The sequence below is a fragment of the Carlito syrichta genome, unplaced genomic scaffold (genome assembly GCF_000164805.1).
Source record: "Carlito syrichta isolate Samal-C Ts95f unplaced genomic scaffold, Tarsius_syrichta-2.0.1 Scaffold309473, whole genome shotgun sequence".
Classification (NCBI taxonomy): domain Eukaryota; kingdom Metazoa; phylum Chordata; class Mammalia; order Primates; family Tarsiidae; genus Carlito; species Carlito syrichta.
This window is the reverse complement of record NW_007253569.1, coordinates 792,679-810,428: the sequence shown is the minus strand read 5'-3', so window position 1 is coordinate 810,428 and position 17,750 is coordinate 792,679. Positions and strand designations below refer to the sequence as shown.

Sequence of the window (17,750 nt, the reverse complement as noted above, 5' to 3'; positions counted from 1 at the left end):
GACAGAGTGAGACTCCAACTCAAAAAAAAAAAAAAAAAAAGATCTTTAAGTTTGTCCTTCAATACATCAATTAAGACATTTTTCTTTTCTATTCCAGCAGACTATTTCTTTCTTTTATTTTCAGTTGGAGTCTGTCGCCCGGCTGGAGTGCAGTGGCATGCTCATGGCCACTGCATCCTCAGCCTGCTGGGTTCAGGTGATCCTTCTGCCTCAGCCTTCCAAATAGCTGGAACTACAGGCATGTGCTACAATGCCCAGCTAATTTTTAAACTTACTGTAGAGATGAGGTCTCACCAAGTTGCCCAGGCTGGTCTTGAACCCCTGGACTCAGGTGATTCTCTCACTTTGTCCTCCCAAAGTGCTGGGATTACAGGTGAGAGCCACCACACCCGGTCTATCCAGCAGATTATTTCTTATTTACTCCCCATCTACTATAGTCTGCACTAGGAATTTCACTCATGGTTCCCTTCTCTACTACCACGCTTTGGTACTAAACTACTTAAGATTTACTGTAAAATCTGAGAGAGGCAGGGGTGGGGAGGGAAAGAAGGGAGGAGGAGGAGGAGGAAAGAGAGAAAGAGAGAGAGAGAGAAAGAACAGCTAAATCTGTAGCTTTGTTCATTTAAAAAGATGTTGTAGGAGCTTCCTGCTGTGTGCAGTGGCTCATACCTTTAATCCTAGCACTTTGAGAGGCTGAAGTGGGATGACTGCTTGAGCCCAGGAGTTCAAAGTCAGTCTGGGCAACATAGCAAGACCTCGTCTTTACAAAAAAAATTTTTTTTTTCCTTGAGTCAGAGTCTCACATGCTGTCACTCAGCCTGGAGAGCAGTGGCATGCTCAAGGCCCTTGCAGCCTCGACCTGTTGGGCTAGGTGATACTTTCGCCTCAGTCTTCCAAGTAACTGGAACCACAGGCATGCCCCACAGGCTAACTTTTTTGCTTTATTGTAGAGATGAGGTTTTGCCAAGTTGTCCAGGCTAGTCTTGAACTCCTGGGTTCAAGCAATTCTCCCACTGGTTTCTTTCTCCATCCACAAGTAGAATCATACTAAATAATTTTTTGTTTACTGGAGGAATAAAGGAACTGAGAAAAACATAAATTCAATCTTAATTATCTCCAAAAGCCTTATTTAATCTCAGTTTACTCCATTTATGGCCATGATAGTAAAATTGTATAAAACCAATTTACAAGTAGTATGTCAGGGAACACGGTCATTTAGGGAGAATTTTCTATAATGCTTAAAAAGTAACAAAATTAAAAATGTTTTTGCCAGCAACCCCCTCGGGCCCCCTGCTCTGGGAGCTTTTCTGTCCTCTCAATAAATCATGCTTTTAAAAAAAAAAAAGTGTTTGCACACATCATACTATAATTCACTTAAGCTGAACATTCTATCCATTCTGATAAAGACACAAATGAAACATCATTTTGTTGCTACTGATTCTAGAGTTGAAGGTAAAAGATTGACTTTCACAGCAATTTTTAGAATATTATGAAACTAACACAGGAAATAAATAGCCAGTTGATCTATTTTTTTGGATACCCACAGCAAGTATCATTTCTATACATGATTCGCCCAAAATTTCTTAGTAGAGTGTTCAGAATTACATTAGAATGAAATAAAAATCTTCCCTAAGAAAACTGTTGGGCAACCCCTTCGAGTCCCTTCCCACCGTAAGAGTTTCTCTGTCTTCTTAATAAAATCCTGCTTTCTAAAAAAAAACCACAACTGTTAAAATCAAGTCATTTAACTTTTATGTCCCTCAGTTTCATCACTTGCAAAATAAACTGCAGACTCTATCTCTAAAGCTCCTTCCAATTCTAAAATTCTACAGTCTATTAAAAAGTGACATAATATACACACGCAACCAATTAAAAGTATTTTCATATTACACGATTATATTTTAAAATGGAAATGTCTCTGACATAAAATAATGCAAAGGACTATTCATAAAACAGCTTTCCTCACTTACCTCCAGGTTTTGACATTCCTGAGCAGAGTTGGTGGGCAGGCCAATCCACTTGATTTCTTTTTTCTCCTTTGAAATTATGTTCATTGCCATCAGCACATTTAAAGCATCGTAAACTCTTCGCCTAATGTTCTTCTGATCATAAGCCTGCTAAAAAATTTTTTTGAGTGATAAATTTTAAGGGTTAAGATATGGTCACATGAAATGAATAGATTAAATTACTATTATTATAATATCTTCAAAGTGCTGAAAGAATTCTCTATCCAGTGAAAATATCCTTCAAAATAAAAGATGAAATAAGGATACTTTCAAACAATATGTAAGATATAAAACAATCTTAATAAAGAGTCTGTTACCAGCAGACCTACATTTAAGCATACTAAAGGGATTTCTTCAGGTAGAAGAAATATCTAAGATAGGAGCTTGGAGATGTAGGATGGAATGAAGACTAGCTCAAAAGGCAAATGAGTGGATGAATCTCAATGAACACTCCCCATCTACCTAGTGACCACATCTTTGGAGTTGAGCATACATGCAGAACTAATATGTAAGACAACAAATAGTATATACATATTAGAAAGGGGTATCAAAGGTAAGAGTGTTCTAAAGCCTTGCACTTACCAGGAGGATTTTAGACTTAAAACAAATCAAGGTTGTACATTTAAGTTCCAGGTACAACTGTGCTTCTCAAAACATGTTCCTTGGACCAGTGCTGACCCACAAACTGTTTCCAGTCTATAATGAGAATAGGAACTGGCACCAAAATGGACTCACTTGGAGCACTAGGCACTCTGGCACACTCTTTAGTTCAGCTGACTTTTTTTCCCCCTTTATTCTTTTTGACAAGACTGTTGTCTTACATTGTGGAGAAAGGACTGTGGAGAACACTGCCTCCACTTACACAGAAAACTACAATACATCTAAGTAAATGGGGGACTTAAGAAATAATGATGACAAATGTTGGAAGGAGGTAATACAGTTGTGCGGTGATTTCCTCCTTTTGATATTGGAAAGGACATGGATACTTCTCAAAGCAGATTAAGTAATAATAGAGGTTTCGGCACAATATATTTAAAGTCATAAAAACAGCTACAGGCCAGGTGCATTGGCTCAAGCCTGTACTCTCAGCACTTAGGGAGGCAGAGGCAAAAGGACTGCCTGAGTTCAGTGTTCGAGACGAGTCTGGGCAACTTGGTGAGATCTTGTCTCTACAATAAATAAAAAAATTAGCCAGGCGTGGTGGCAAGTGCCTATAGTTCCAGCTACGTGGAAGGCTGAGGTGGAAGGATCCCCGAGCCCAGCAGGTCGAGGCTGCGGTGGCCGTGAGTGTGTCACTGCACCCCAGCCTAAACGACAGTGAGACTCCTTCTCAAAAAAAAAAACAAAAAAAACCCAAAAACCCCCCCAAAACCCAGCTATAATAGTATTATTATTATTTTTAACAACAACTATTAATATACCTAGTCTGAATCCTATGGTAAAGGAGAAAGATGGAAATAAGTATAAGAGTGCTAATTTATTGTGCTCTCCATAATCAATACATACTGCCTACAGGTGATAACTCAAGAAACAAAAGTCCGAAGTATGTCACTTAAAGTTATAAAAATAACCAACGCAAGAACTATAGACTGCAAGTCTTCCAAAGTATCAGAAAAATAACAAACCAATAAACAAGCAAAAAAAACTTGACCTTTCTTTATATACTAAGAGTAATGGTAGGGGATTAGTAAAAATGTATGTTAGATGTTGAAAAGTGCTAAGAAATGTCTCATTGTGGTGATACTGAGTGAAGACCAGAAGAAGGGGACAGGGAAGCCACATGAATAACCCAGCACAGAGTGCTCTGGGCAAGTGCAACAGTCTGACCAGCGACACATCTGGACCATACATAAAACACATAGCTGGAGTGCAGGACATTCAGTTGGAGAGCAGGAAATGAGGGAGTATTTGGCCAAAGACCAGGTCAGTGAGCTCATGGTGGTCAAGATCACAGAGAAGATCACAGATCAAGAGAACTGTGGCTTTCCCTCGGCAGCAGAATGCTCTATGCTTTCTTTTAAGGTGCCCAGGGAACATTAAAAGAAAAATCACTATGTAATAGCTCACAAGGAAAATCTCAATGCAATTTAGAAAGAAAAATTGTTCAACTCATATTCTCTGGTCAAAGCTAATAAAAAGTAAAAATTTACAGTAACAAAAAAACATTATCACCAGGAACTGTAATAATTCTTTCTAATGTATTTCTTAGGTCAAACAACAAATTAAAACCAAAGTTATAGAATAGCTAAAGAATAATACCTCAGAATCAATGGACTCAAAACAGTACTGAAGAGGAAAAGTGCTAGTTACAATTTTTTTTTTTTTTTTAGGTGGGGCCTCACTCTGTTGCCCAGGCTGGAATGCAGTGGCACAATCACGGTTCAGCAGAGCCTGATCTCCTGGGCTTCAAGCAATCCTCCCATCTCAGCCTCACGAGTAGCTAGGACTACAGACTTATGCTACATCATGCCCAGCTAATTTTTTTTGTAGAGACAAAGTCTCACCATGTTGCCCAGTCTGTTCTTGGAACTCCTGGGCTCAAGCAATTCTCCCACTTCAGCCTCCCAAAGTGCTGGGATTATAGGCATGAGTCACTGTGCCTGGCCAACAACTGAATTTTTTTTTTTTTTTAAATAAACGAAGTCATGTATTGCTTTTCCAGTAAAAATAAGATAAATTTTTTTTGTTCACTTAAGACATTACAAAAACACTAAAATTCAGAAACATATAAAAAGGCATTGGATAAGTGACCAAATATCTTAAGATGTTAAAAAAAGTATGTTTCTTCAGTAACCCCTAAAATTACATTTTAAAAATATTTCTTTATCTGTTTAAATAAATAATTCTGTCTAGAACAAAACAGATACCAACAAAATCATCCCCCAAAATGCAATATGAGAGCCTGAAGCAAAGGTAAAGGAGGAACTGAGAATCCCCTGGCTTCTATTCCTCAAATATGACCCAGACGACTCCAAGAGTAAACTGCAGCATTGCTCATCAAGATCCACGTCAGGCTCGTGGTCTACCTACCGAATCAGCAGCCAAATGGTTATTTGAATTGGTGAACTCCGACACCAGCTCATCAGCAACTTCATTATATGACGTTGTACCTTTTCGCTGAACTTTCTCACACACTTTCATTGAAAAATGTCTCAAGCCCTTTCCATTTTTATCTCCTTTTTTGCTTCGTTTACTAGAAGAGAAAAAAAAATTATACTTATTTAGAGATGTCCTTTATAAATCTCTATCAGATGATGCAATAAGGTAGCAATACAAGTTTTGCTTCAAGTGGCAAAAGTTTAAATTGGATAGAGATGAGAATACGTTTTTAAGCTTAATTTTTGCCTTAAGAGCCTTTTCTTCTTATGCAGTCTTCTCCCATCATCTACTGACTTAAAATCTAGCTGTTGAGTTTCCTGGCTAATGTGTTTTTAAATGAAAATTTTCATTAACTTGCAACACACATAAAGAAAAGAACACAAACCATCAAACCATTAAGTGCCTTTTCTAGTTATTTCTATCCCAAAGATATCTACTATCATGATTGCCAATATAGTTTTGCCTGTTTTGAACTTTATATAAATTAAATAATATAGTAGGTATCCTTTTTGTCTGACATTATCTTTTTTTTTTAGTCGGAGTCTCACTCTGCCGCCCAGGCTGGAGTGCAGTGGCTCACCCACAGCCATCACAGCCTCAACCCACTGGGCTCAGGCGATCCTTCCACCACAGCCTCCCAAGTAGCTAGGACCACAGGCACGCACTACCATGCTCGGCTAAATTTTTTTTTTTTTTGAGTTGGAGTCTCACTCTGTCGCCTACACTGGAGCGCAGTGGCCGCTCTCGGCCACCCCAGCCTCCACCTGCTGGGCTCCAGCGATCCTTCCTCTTCAGCCTTCCGAGTAGTTGGAATTACAGGCACATGCTACCACGCCTGGCTAATTTTTAAATTTTTATTGTAGAGATGAGGTCTTGCCTGCCCAGGTGGGTCTCGAACCCACGGGCTCAGGCAATCCACTCACTTCAGCCTCCCAAAGGCGCGGGATTACAGCCCGGGTCCGGCTAATTTTTTATTTTATCGTAGCAACGAGGTCTTACCAAGTTGCCCAGGCTGGTCTCGAACCCCTGGACTCAGACAATCCTCTCGCCTCTGCCTCCCAAAGTGCTGGGATTATAGGTGTGAGCCACCGCGCCCAGCTTGACATTAAAGATTCATGCATTTCAGTGATTGTTTTTCATTCATTCCGTTGTATGAATACACTGCAATTCATTTATCCCTTCTGTGGATGGACATTTTGGTTTGTTTCTAGTGGGCAGTTATTATGAATAGTGCTTCTATGAATATTCTTGTGTAAATTTTTGGCGAACATATGCACGCGTTTCTGTTCAGGATGTACTTGGAAACAGAAATGATGAATTGTAGGGAACGTGTATGTTCAACTTTGGCAGACACTGCCAACTCCCAAAATGATTACACCAATGTATACTACCGCCAGTAGTGTGTGAGCATTCTAGATGCTTCATATCCTTGCCAAACTTGGCAGTTTCTTTCAATCTAGCCATTCTGCTGGATGGAAAGTGGTATTGCCATGTGGCTTTCATTTGCATGTTTCTACTGACTAATGCTGATGAGCACTTTCTCCTGTTTACTGGCTATTCTATTTGTTGCTGGAATAAAGAAATTTGTTGATTGTTTATGCTGACCTTATGTCCAGCAACCTTGCTAAGTTCACTTGTCTCACAGTTTGTCTGAAGATTGTTTTGTCTAGGTCACACAATCACATCGTCCACAACAGAGTCAGTTTTACTTCTTCCTCTACAATTCTTTCATAAAGCTTTTCATTTTGTTTCTTGGCTTACTGCATTTGCTAGAATTTCCAAACAGAACAGAAATGGTAGGGATCCTCCTTTTTCCTTAGCTCAAGTTAAAAGCTTTTTTGTCTTTTTTAATTAATTGTATTTATTTATCTTTTATAGAGACAGGGTCTTGCTATGGTGCCCAGGGTCTTGCTACAGTGCCTAGGCTGGTTTTAAAGTCCTGGGCTTAAGCAATCCTCTCACCTTGGCCTCCCAAAGTGCTGGGGATTATAGGTGTGAGCCACCAGGCCTGTCCCAAGTTAAAAGCTTTTTATTATTGACCACTAAGTTTAATGTTTGCTGCCAGTTTTTGTCAATTTTCTTTATCGGATTCCGTTCCCTTCCATTATTAGCCATTTACCATAATGAGCAGTTTAATCAAGTTGTGTGCTTTTTTCTATGTCCATCAATCATATAATTTTTCTCCTTATTCTGTACAAAACCTAGATTCTCAGCCTCCTGCCCCCAAATGGCAAACAAGCCTGTATCTGAAAGCTCCTGTGAAAGTCGCTCACGTTCCTGAGCTCATCCCTCTCGGGTCCCGGTCCCTCGAGTTCTCGCTGCCTCAAGTAGCTTTCTGATAGCTTCACAAAGGTAAGATTATTTTACTCAGCTATTCTTGGCGGCAACACTAGACTACTGCCAGGTTCCACTTAAAAACAACTTCTGTTAATAATGTTTCAATTTTTTTTAGAACGTTTTTGGCAATCACATTTTAAACTTCAGAAAATTTTTCTTCTTTGCTCCTTTTTCATAGGATCCTGTTTTTTGTGGATATTATCTCTCTTCAGGACCCTTCAGACCTCTCCGAAGGATGACAATTAGAACTCTGTTTTACTGTTTTTCTCTGCTACTGGAAATACTACTACAACCTCTTGGGTCAGGTCTTTTTGTTTATTTACTTTGTCCCTTGTCTTTTATGATATAGTTTTCTAAAAATGTTTTGTCCTTCCATGTTTGTGAATGTTGAATTCAGTGGTTCAGTTGCTAGAATTTACACGGGCTTCTTGTATGCGGGCCTGTTTTCCTAAGACGGTTCTCCCTACCTGTAGAGGGTTAACTACAACTTCTGATTTTGTAAGTATGCCATGCTGTTCAACAAACCTAACACTTCAGGCTATACTACAGTTAAGCAGTCAGTCTGGTCTCCCTTTCTTCCCCACAAACACAAAGGCGAGTACAGGGAACGACTGCTCTGGGGCATGCTAAGATCTTCCAACTCAACTAAGGCAAGCCACTCTGTTTTCTTGAGATCAGCTCTCCAAGTTTCAGCCTGAGGAACAAATGTCTGTGGTCAATTGCTCTATGTGTGGAGGTGACGGGAGGGAGGAAAAGATCGGGAGGACTGTGGTTCTACCAGCCCAGCTGCTGCTAAACAGTCTTTATTTACTTGCCCTCATTACTTTCTCTAGCAATTCATTCCTGCTTGCACGTCTCCACAACAAGGCAGGGCAGAATGGCTCCCATCTCCATGCTGACCTCTCCTGTGCAGTTCTGGAATGGGGGTCTCTCTACTTTCAAGTATCACTCAACTAGCCTGTATCTTCTAGTTGGAAAAATCTACACTCCTGCCACACTTTACAGCACTTTTGGAGATTAATTTCCTTTAATTATTTTTTACACTAAAATTTCAATAAGTTCTTAGCAGTGGGGCGTAGGAGCAGAGCATAAACATGGATATTCAATCCTTCATCTTAAACTGGAAGCTACCTATCTAAATCTTAAATATACAGGGTCCTGGGCTCAGGCAATCCTTTTGTCTCAACTTCCTGAGTAGCAAGGACTATAGGTGCACTCATAATACATTTATTTATTTATTGTAGAAACGAAGTCTTACTATATTGCCCAGGCTGGTCTCGAACTTCTAGACGCAAGCAATCCTCCAACTCAGCCTCTCAGAGTGCTGGAATTACAGGCATGAGCCACTATGCCCAGTCATAGAGCTGTTTCAAATATTAAGACCTTCTCTTTCCAAATAACATTAAAATTTGGCCACAGAGCTGGGCTCGGTGGCTCAGCCTGTAATCTCGCGCCTTTGGGAGGCTGAGGTGAGTGGATTGCCTGAGCCCGCGGGTTCGAGACCCGCCTGGGCAGCGAGACCTCATCTCTACAATAAATCAAAAACTCAGCCGGGCATGGTAGCGCGTGCCTGTAATTCCGGCTACTTGGAAGGCTGAGGCGGAAGGATTGCCGGAGCCCAGCAGGTCGAGGCTGCGGTGGCCGGGAGCGGCCACTGCACTCCAGTCTGGGCGACAGAGTGAGACTCCAACTCAAAAAAAAAAAAAAAAAAATTTGGCCACAGGATGTAAACACGATGATATCTATTAGTTCATAAAACAAAGAAATCAGTAGGAAGCATTCTTTACCAAATAAAAATAAATTAAGAAACTAAAAACTAAATAAGAAAATAAAACCACTAATATACAATAGTTTTAAAAGCATGTTTCATTTGAAGTATTCAAAGGAACTACACCCAAAGAATAAAAGTAATAGTACTTCTGAGACTAGCCTGAGCAACATAGTAAGATCTTGCCTCTACAAAAAATTTAAAAATACCAGATGTGGTTGTGGCACATTTGTAGTCCTGGCTACTTGGGATGCTGAGGTGGGAGGATTGCTTGAGGTCAGGAGTCCGAGGTTACAGTGAGTCATGATATACTGCTCTCCAGCCGGGTGACAGAGTGAGACCTTGTGTCTTAAAAATAAATATATGGGCCGGGCTTGGTGGCTCAGCCTGTAATCCCAGCAATATGGGAGGTCTAGGTGAGTGGATTGCCTGAGTCTGCAGGTTCGAGACCCGCCTGGGCAACTCAGCAAGACCTCATCTCTACAATAAATCAAAAATCAGCCGGGCGTGGTAGTGTGCCTATAGTTCCAACTACTTGGAAGGCTCAGGCGGAAGGATCGCCGGAACCCAGCAGGTCAAGCCTGCATTGGCCGGGAGCAGCCACTGCACTCCAGTCTGGGTGACAGAGTGAGACTCCAACTCAAAATAAAAAATAAAAATAAAAAAAAATATATGATTAAACAGATAAACAAAAAGTAAAAAAAAAAGGGAAAGTACTTTTCTTTCCATGCACTTAACTATAATCCAAAACCACCTTTTTACAATCTCCCAATAGCAATTTTTTTATTGTTTAACATACAACTAATATTTGTAGTATAAATTCAGGGTATCCCAGGCATAAGTCATAATTTAAATAAGGAGTTATATATAATAAAAATTTCGAGCCAGGCTCGGTGGCTCAGCCTGTAAACCCACGCCTTTGGGAGGCTGAGGTGAGTGGATTGCCTGAGCCAGCGGGTTCGAGACCCACCTGGGCAGCGAGACCTCATCTCTACAATAAATCAAAAAAGCAGCCGGGCGTGGTAGCGCATGCCTGTAATTCCAGCTACTCGGAAGGCAGAGGCGGAAGGATCCCCGGAGCCCAGCAGGTCGAGCCTGCGGTGGCTGGGAGCGGCCACTGCACTCCAGTCTGGGCGACAGAGTGAGACTCCAACTCAAAAAACAAAAACAAAAAAAATTTCATTTCTTATTAAAATAAGAATCACGCAGAATACTTAAATTTAAAAAAAATTTTAGTTTCTAAAATGAAGCCTTGACTTAATCTGACAAAAAAGATCACCTCCCCTTATGCATGTCTCCCTAAGGAGGAAGGAGGCTTGAAACAGGAAGTGACTGTTGCTTCCTTATAGACCTTTACTCACTCTCTCTCTCTCTGGGTTATGTTATCTAGGCCTGTGACCATTTACATGCTGATGATGCTACTTATGTGCACTTGGATAAAAAACTCAAACTTCGTATGTCTAAAGGCTCTCAATTCCTCCCCTGACCTACTCCTAACTACAGTAATTATAATTGGCAACAACAGAAACACAGCTGCTTATTAAAAAAAAAACTCAAGGGCCATCCTTGACTTTCTTTTTTAATTCAATCTATCAATAAATCCTATTGGTTCTACCTCTAAAATGTACTATTACAGACCAAGGTTTTGGGAACCGGGCTACTTATATTTCTCATGTTTGATTCAAAGTTGTTTATCTAAATGCACCAAGGTAGCTTCTTTTGATAGTTGTCACCTTCCATTCCCCCTTTAAGAAACTTGGCCTTGGGGTAAGTGAAGGATTATTAGGAGACCTTGAGTCATGCCCTTGTTAATTTAGTCTGGGGGATAGAACAATGAAATATAAACTCTGAGTAAGGGTACTCCTTTTGAGCTGGCTTTTGGTAATGACACCACCTGTCTCCCTTGGACCTGGTTGCAGAAATAAACCCCCTTTTCTCCCAGTTTCTGCCTCTCATCTTCCACTGACCACGAGGGAAGCAGCTGGACTAGTTTATATGGGAACAGTACCACTTTTCCCATCTCCACTGCCAAACCACTGCCTCCTGCAATGGCCTTCTGATTTCCTGGCTTCTGTTCTAGTCTCCTTAGAATCCACACTCCATTTGGCAGCCCATGTAAATTAGATCATGTCCTTCCCTGTCTATAATTTTCCTTAAAACAAAAACCAAATCCCCTACCATGACCACGAAGTCTTTGGTGGCCTGAAGGGTCTGCCTCTCCCTCCTCTTCTCATCTCCTTGCTTTTCTCACTATCTCCAGCTCACTGTGCTTCCCCAAATACCTCACCCTGGCTCCTTACCTAGGAGCTGTGCATTCACCACTCCTCTGTTTAGAACCCCTGGCCATTTACAGTCTCAGCTTCTTCTCACTCAGAGGTCACCTCCTGAAACAGACCTTTTCTGGGTAGCCACTTCCCTCCAACGCTCTCTAGTCACCCTTCTTCTTTTCACACAGCATTTGTTACAATCTAAAAGCATCTTATTTGTTTACTGCCCCAATCCAATGTAAGTTCTTTAAGGGCAGAGACTTCTCATTATCTCCAATACCTAGAATATACCAACACTTCACAGATATTCAAAATCTATTTGTTGAATGACTGAAGGACCTGATAAATGTCACTGAAGCAGTACATAGACTTTAATTACATTGCTTTTTATTATTGCAGCTCATTATACTTTAAATTATATTAGTTTATTATGCACAAACTGAGTTTGAACTGTATTCCAACAGAAAAAAAAGATACTAAGATTAAATGAGCATACAGGAAGAATGAACCACCACTGTGTTAAATCTTACTCATTTAGGACAGGAATAAAGAAAAACACATATAGCAATCTTTGTGGTTTGACTGGAGGCAGGGAGAGACACATTACAGAAAAGTTGTATTAAAAAATAAAAAGAGACCAAAAAAAAAAAAAAAAAGATAGGAAAAAAGTCACTGAACCAAATGCAGAAAGGGAAATTTGAATCAATGGCTATACCAAGAAATGTAATCCAACATTTTTATATGTGATCTTTAGAGGACAGTAAAGAAATTTTTTTTTTTTTACTGTTTGCAATACAGAAGTGTCACCAATCGTAACTGAAAAACAGTTCCATTTTTAAGGCCTTAAACATTGCCACACACATCTGTAAGAACTTGTACTGCTACCCTTTCCACAGATAAACACCAAGAAAGACCAGTGAGTTGGAAACAGAGTTTTCTATTAGAGAGAAAAAAAATTTCACCACATATTTCATATGATACAGCAGTTCCTCAGACGTGATTTTATCTGTTCTAAACAATTAAGAACCAAGAAGCAAGTAACAAAAGCCACCAAGAAACTGAAGAAGCACTAGTGTCAGTGCAAGAAAACATACATCCTTTATACACTGTACCAAGGTTCTCACTCAGAGCCTGTTCACCTTCATCTCAGACGGAATTCGAACGCATTTGGCCACTGAAGTTTCTCAGTGCACAGCACATCGGATAGTAAGTTAGAAAATGGGCATTTCTCTTTTAGTTAACAAACTGTAAGTTACTCTGATGCGCACCCAGAATGGAGAATCACTGTTCTAGTAGTGTAAGGAAAGGTGATAGCATACCAAAGATATTGCTTAAGAAGCAAGTGAGAGTTGACTAGGACCCACAAATGCTTTCCATAAAGCTTGTTAACGAGTTTGAACATGTTAGGATGATGTGGATCATTCACTTTGGTAGAACACTTCATCTGCAAAAGGCATGAGGGGACTAAATGATATACCAACAGTCAATCTACTCATAGGATAATTTCTACTGAAACCATACAATACTATGAGTATATTGGAACATTCAGTGTAGAAGGAAACAACAGCAAAAACCAAATAAAGTCAAAGTTATATATATAAAAAAAACTCATTACTTAAACTAGAGTACAGACTCGGCACCAAACCCCTCTCTACACAGCAGCCTCCCAAGCAGAATACTTACACTTACACTCACCTTTCTGAAAAATCAGAGTCTATAAATTCTCTAGCCCGTTTTCTATCACTAAAAAGAAAAAAAGATTGCATAAAAACAACACATAAACACAACTTCATTTCATGAATAATTTATGATAACTTATCTAATTCTACACTGAATATATCCAAAGACAAAAACTAACAAATACAAAAGATACGTATGTAAAATAAAAACTTAGTTTTATCACGAGACCAAGACACCACAACATAATAATCACAGGTTGAAATCAGCTCAATGAATATTTAGGGAGGAAAACATTGCTTATTTACAAACAAGAAGGCAGAGAAAAGTTATGTTCGCTCTGGAATTCCTGACTACAAAGCACGTGCCACCTCCAGTATAAAGCACAGCTGAGGATGACAACATCCAAACCCTGGTCATCTCCAAAGTGGGCTGACACCGCTGGCACAGACTTGGCTTTCACGTCATAATCTTTCAAGGCCGTGCAGGAATCCAAGGTAACTTTTAGATCTACATGACAGCGTTCATAAGGACTAAATAAAGGTCATGAGATGACAGGCAATTCTGTCCTTTCACCTCACTGGTAATGGAGAAGTACAAATACACGAAACTCTTCTGTTTTTAATATATACATGTCTGTATGTATTTAAGTATATTAAAATGTATATGGCTTAAAGCACTTTGCCAGGATTGTTATTTCATTAATTCACTTAATATCCTTGAAACAAGGAGATTCTTACTCAACTAAGATTTACCATCTGCTTGCTATTCATAGGGGAAATTCTGAGTAAACCCAACACAATATTTAACTCCTTTCTGATACTTCTGATATGTATTAAAACAATATATTTTATATCTCCAAAGCAGTTAAATGTTTATAATCATAAAAGTAGTCCTATTTCAAAGTTGAAAAAAGAAGATTCAGTTACAAGTTATTGAACTATTTTTTTCTGTTTAAAAATGGTTGCTCTGGAGATGATTTATATCTAAGATGTAAAGTGAAATAAAACAGGTGATTTTAAAGGAAAAACATTAGTTTTTTAAAAGCTAGACTAAACTAAATCAAGAACAGAAGACAAGATGGTAAGAAAAAAAAAAATCAAAATAATTTTTTTCAAGATTTTAGAAATGGTAACTTGCAACACTCTTACCCAGGGACCCAGCCAGTAGTTTCTGCTATGTGTGTCTGAGTAACCATTGCTGGTGCAGGGGTATATGGACTCCCAATCAGAACACTTCCTGAACTGGTTAGTCTCTGTGGTGTGCTTATAATCTGTAAAGTTAAGAACAAAGAAAATATTCTTAATTACTAAGGAAAGTCTACAGAAAGAAAATAATGTTGACTGCTAATCTACACACAAGGAGGAAACCTTGCTGCCTAAAAAAGCACTTAATGTCAATCATTTAAAATATCAGTAAAGCCTCTGATTTGCTTATATCATATAATCTCAAAGCACAAGTATCCTGAATACTGACATGAAGTCACAGTGAGGGTTTCAGCACATGAGTACCAACTGGAAGGATTTAGTAGGCAACCAATAATGCTTTCAAAATTAGAAAAATGAAAAGCTTTCTTTGAAATCAAAGAAACAAATTGCAGTACAGCTTGATTTACTAGACCCAGGGTAACAGCAATTCAGATATTCACAGTTCATCACACAATATACACAAAGAAACTATCCAATCTGGATAATTATATAGATACAATATTATCCTTTTTTAAAAAAGAGCGTATCCTGGCGAGGCACAGTGGCTCAAGCTTGTAATCCCAGCACTTTGGGAGGCCGAGGCGAGAGAATTGAGCCCAGGGGTTCAAGACCAGCCTGAGCAATATGGTGAGACCTCGTCTTTACAATAAATCAAAAAATTAGTCAGGCATGGAGGCGCAAGTCTGTATTCCATCATATCAGATTAAACGCCCATTTCTCTCTCTCAAAAAAAAAAAGAAAAAAGATGTCTTCTAAGACTATTAACTAACTTGAGGAAATGCTTTTTTTTTTTTTTTTGGTAAAGAAGTGGGGGTGGTCTCACTGTTGCCCAGGCTGGTCTCAACCTCCTGGCCTCATACAATCCTGCCTGGACCTCTCAAAGTGCTGGGATTACAGGCCTGAGCTGCTGTGCCTGGCCAGGACGTGCTCTTTTATTATTATTATTATTTTTTCCTGAGTTGGAGTCTCACTCTATCACCCAAGCTGAAGTGCAGTGGCACAATCACAGCCACCACCACCTCCACCTGCTGGGCTCAGGTGATCCTTTTGTCTCAGCCTTCCAAGGAGCTAGAACTATAGGTGTGTACCACCTCACCAGGCTAATTTTTTTGATTTATTGTAGAGACAAGGCCTCGCCAAGCAGCCTGGGCTGGTCTCGAACCTCTGGGCTCAGGAGCAATCCTCTCACCAACGCTTGCCAAAGTGCTGGGATTACAGGCACGAGCTGCCACGCCCAGCTGGATATGGACTTTCACAAAAGGCTTCTTGAGATATGTTACCAAATTGCTGTCCATGTCTTATAATTTACATTGGTGAAAAGGACATCTTTTTCAAAGATGTTTACAACTACTAATTTTAAAAAGTAGCAGCCTGGCCAGACTTGGTTGCTCAGTCTGTAATACCAGCACTTTGGGAGGCCGAGGTGAGTGGATTGCCTGAGCCCGTGGGTACGAGACCAGCCCTGGCAATGTGGCCAGACCTTGTCTCTACAATAAAGCAAAAATTAGCTGGGTGTGGTAGCGCGCGCCTGTAGTTTCAGCTACTTGGAAGGCTGAGATGGAAGAATGGCTGGAGCCTGGCAGGTCAACGCTGGGGTGGTCGTGAGCACGCCACTGCACTCCAGCCTGGGTGACAGAGTGAGACTCTGACTCAAAAAAAAAAAAGAGAGAGATAAAACCATCTCTATATATCAACAAGGGTACCTGCCTAACAAACGTCTGTATACTTAACCCTGCCCATATCTTTAAAATAAAAAATTTTAAAACAAAAAGCATCTCTATGGACTACTTATAATTGTTAAATAAGACCAACAAAAGAAATAGTTCTATTCCTACTGCCTCCTGCAGGAAAAAATGTGAAATAGTTTTTGTTTCCCTGATCATATGAAACCTGTTTCTGCAGCCAGGGTCAACACTGAGCATTAAGTTAGTTGCTAACTTGCTCCTTACCTAACCAAAGGGAAGGACTCATAAACATTTCAATTCTTCATTTGCATCTGAAGAGTCAAACAGTAACCTCTGAACTGTAAGATTTAGTTGTGAAGTTAGCATCTGTTTATGTTTGACATTATGCTAGTTTGGGGCTACAGAGAAGTTAGTACCTACACATTCTTAGTTAATAAGTTAATTCTACAGTTAAAAAAAAATGCTGACAGGTGTATGGAGAATTCTCTGATTACCTACAGTACGCCTTAAATAAAGCATTCAGAAGACCGCCTCATGAGACAACAGGAAACTAGACAATGTGTCTGTACCTCTCCAACTCTGCCCTGCATTCCAAGTGTGTACCTTCTACTCCTCCACACATCTTGCTCCACCTTCCCACTTTTATCCATACAAGGGTAGAGGGTACCCTGCTAAACTATGTCCTTTGCGGGTGTAGCACAGTGTGGGGGATGCTCATTGGAAAGGAACGATAAATATTCACCAACTAGGACAAACGACTCAACTTTTAAAATGATGGGGGAAAAAAGCACCTTCATTCATTGATATGCTAGAAAGGGTTATTTAAAATGCACTATGAGAAAACTCTATAATGTAAAGGGCATCGTTCCCACCAACCACTACGTCACATTCAAATGTTCTCTGTCAGGCTGACCTTGGGTGTTGACAGCTTAAGGCAAATCGTGTCCATGCTCTGTGGCTCAGTCTGTAATCCCAGCACTTTGGGAGGCCGAGGCGAGTGGATTCCTGAGCTGGCGTGTTCGAGGACCACCCGGGCAACTTGGCGAGACCTTGTCTCTACAATAAATCAAAAATTAGCTGGGCGTGGTAGTGCACGCCTGTAGTTCCGGCTACTTGGAAGGCTGAGGAGGAAAGATCGCCAGAGCGCAGCAGGTCAAGGCTATGGTGGCCAGGAGCGTGCCACTGCACTCCCGTCTGGGCGACAGAGTGAGACTCCAACTCAAAAAAAAAAAAAAAAAAAGGAAAATAGGAGTATTTGTCTCCAGTCTGCTCTAATCCCAGAACAGGAATGCCTACAGAGCTATTCTAGGCATTCCAATTTACCCTTGAAACAGACCACGTTACTTCTCTGGTACTATTACTAAAGTTTTTTTCTGTGTTATTAGCAGCCTACATTTTTGGTTTTATCTGATTTAAAGGGCTTTGTACAAAAACAAAAATGAGAAAGGGAAGCAAGACATAGAGGCAAACTGTCTGTCTTCATGAGGATGATTTTAGAAATGAATTGCTATGTTCTAGTTTACATTTTCTTTATTCTTCCTTGTTGCTAGATTATCAGCTGATATTCTTTGCTAATGTAAGAGCGACTAGCAATACTCTACTCCCTTCTCTTAACACATGGCCTGGTGCATAGTAATTCCTTTTTCTTCTTTTCTTTTTTTTTTTTTGAGTTGGAGTCTCACTCTGTCGCCCAGACTGGAGTG

The 17,750-nt window shown here is 40.0% G+C and overlaps 1 protein-coding gene across 8 annotated transcripts in view; it reads right to left on the bottom strand.

Annotated features, from left to right (window-relative positions):
* TFDP2 (transcription factor Dp-2) overlaps window positions 1-17,750 on the bottom strand; it is a 138,623-nt gene that overhangs the window by 21,609 nt on the left and 99,264 nt on the right. For 4 of the 8 annotated variants that reach the window (XM_008067303.1, XM_021717215.1, XM_008067306.2 and 1 more), the window contains 4 exons: window positions 14,306-14,427; window positions 13,173-13,220; window positions 5,037-5,199; window positions 1,971-2,117 (listed from right to left, as the gene is read on the bottom strand). In XM_008067303.1, the coding sequence (XP_008065494.1) occupies window positions 1,971-2,117; window positions 5,037-5,199; window positions 13,173-13,220; window positions 14,306-14,427 (480 nt within the window). Of the gene's footprint in view, window positions 1-1,970; window positions 2,118-5,036; window positions 5,200-13,172; window positions 13,221-14,305; window positions 14,511-17,750 lie in introns of those variants that run through there. The other 4 variants (XM_008067304.2, XM_021717214.1, XM_021717216.1 and 1 more) reach the window with 3 other exon arrangements.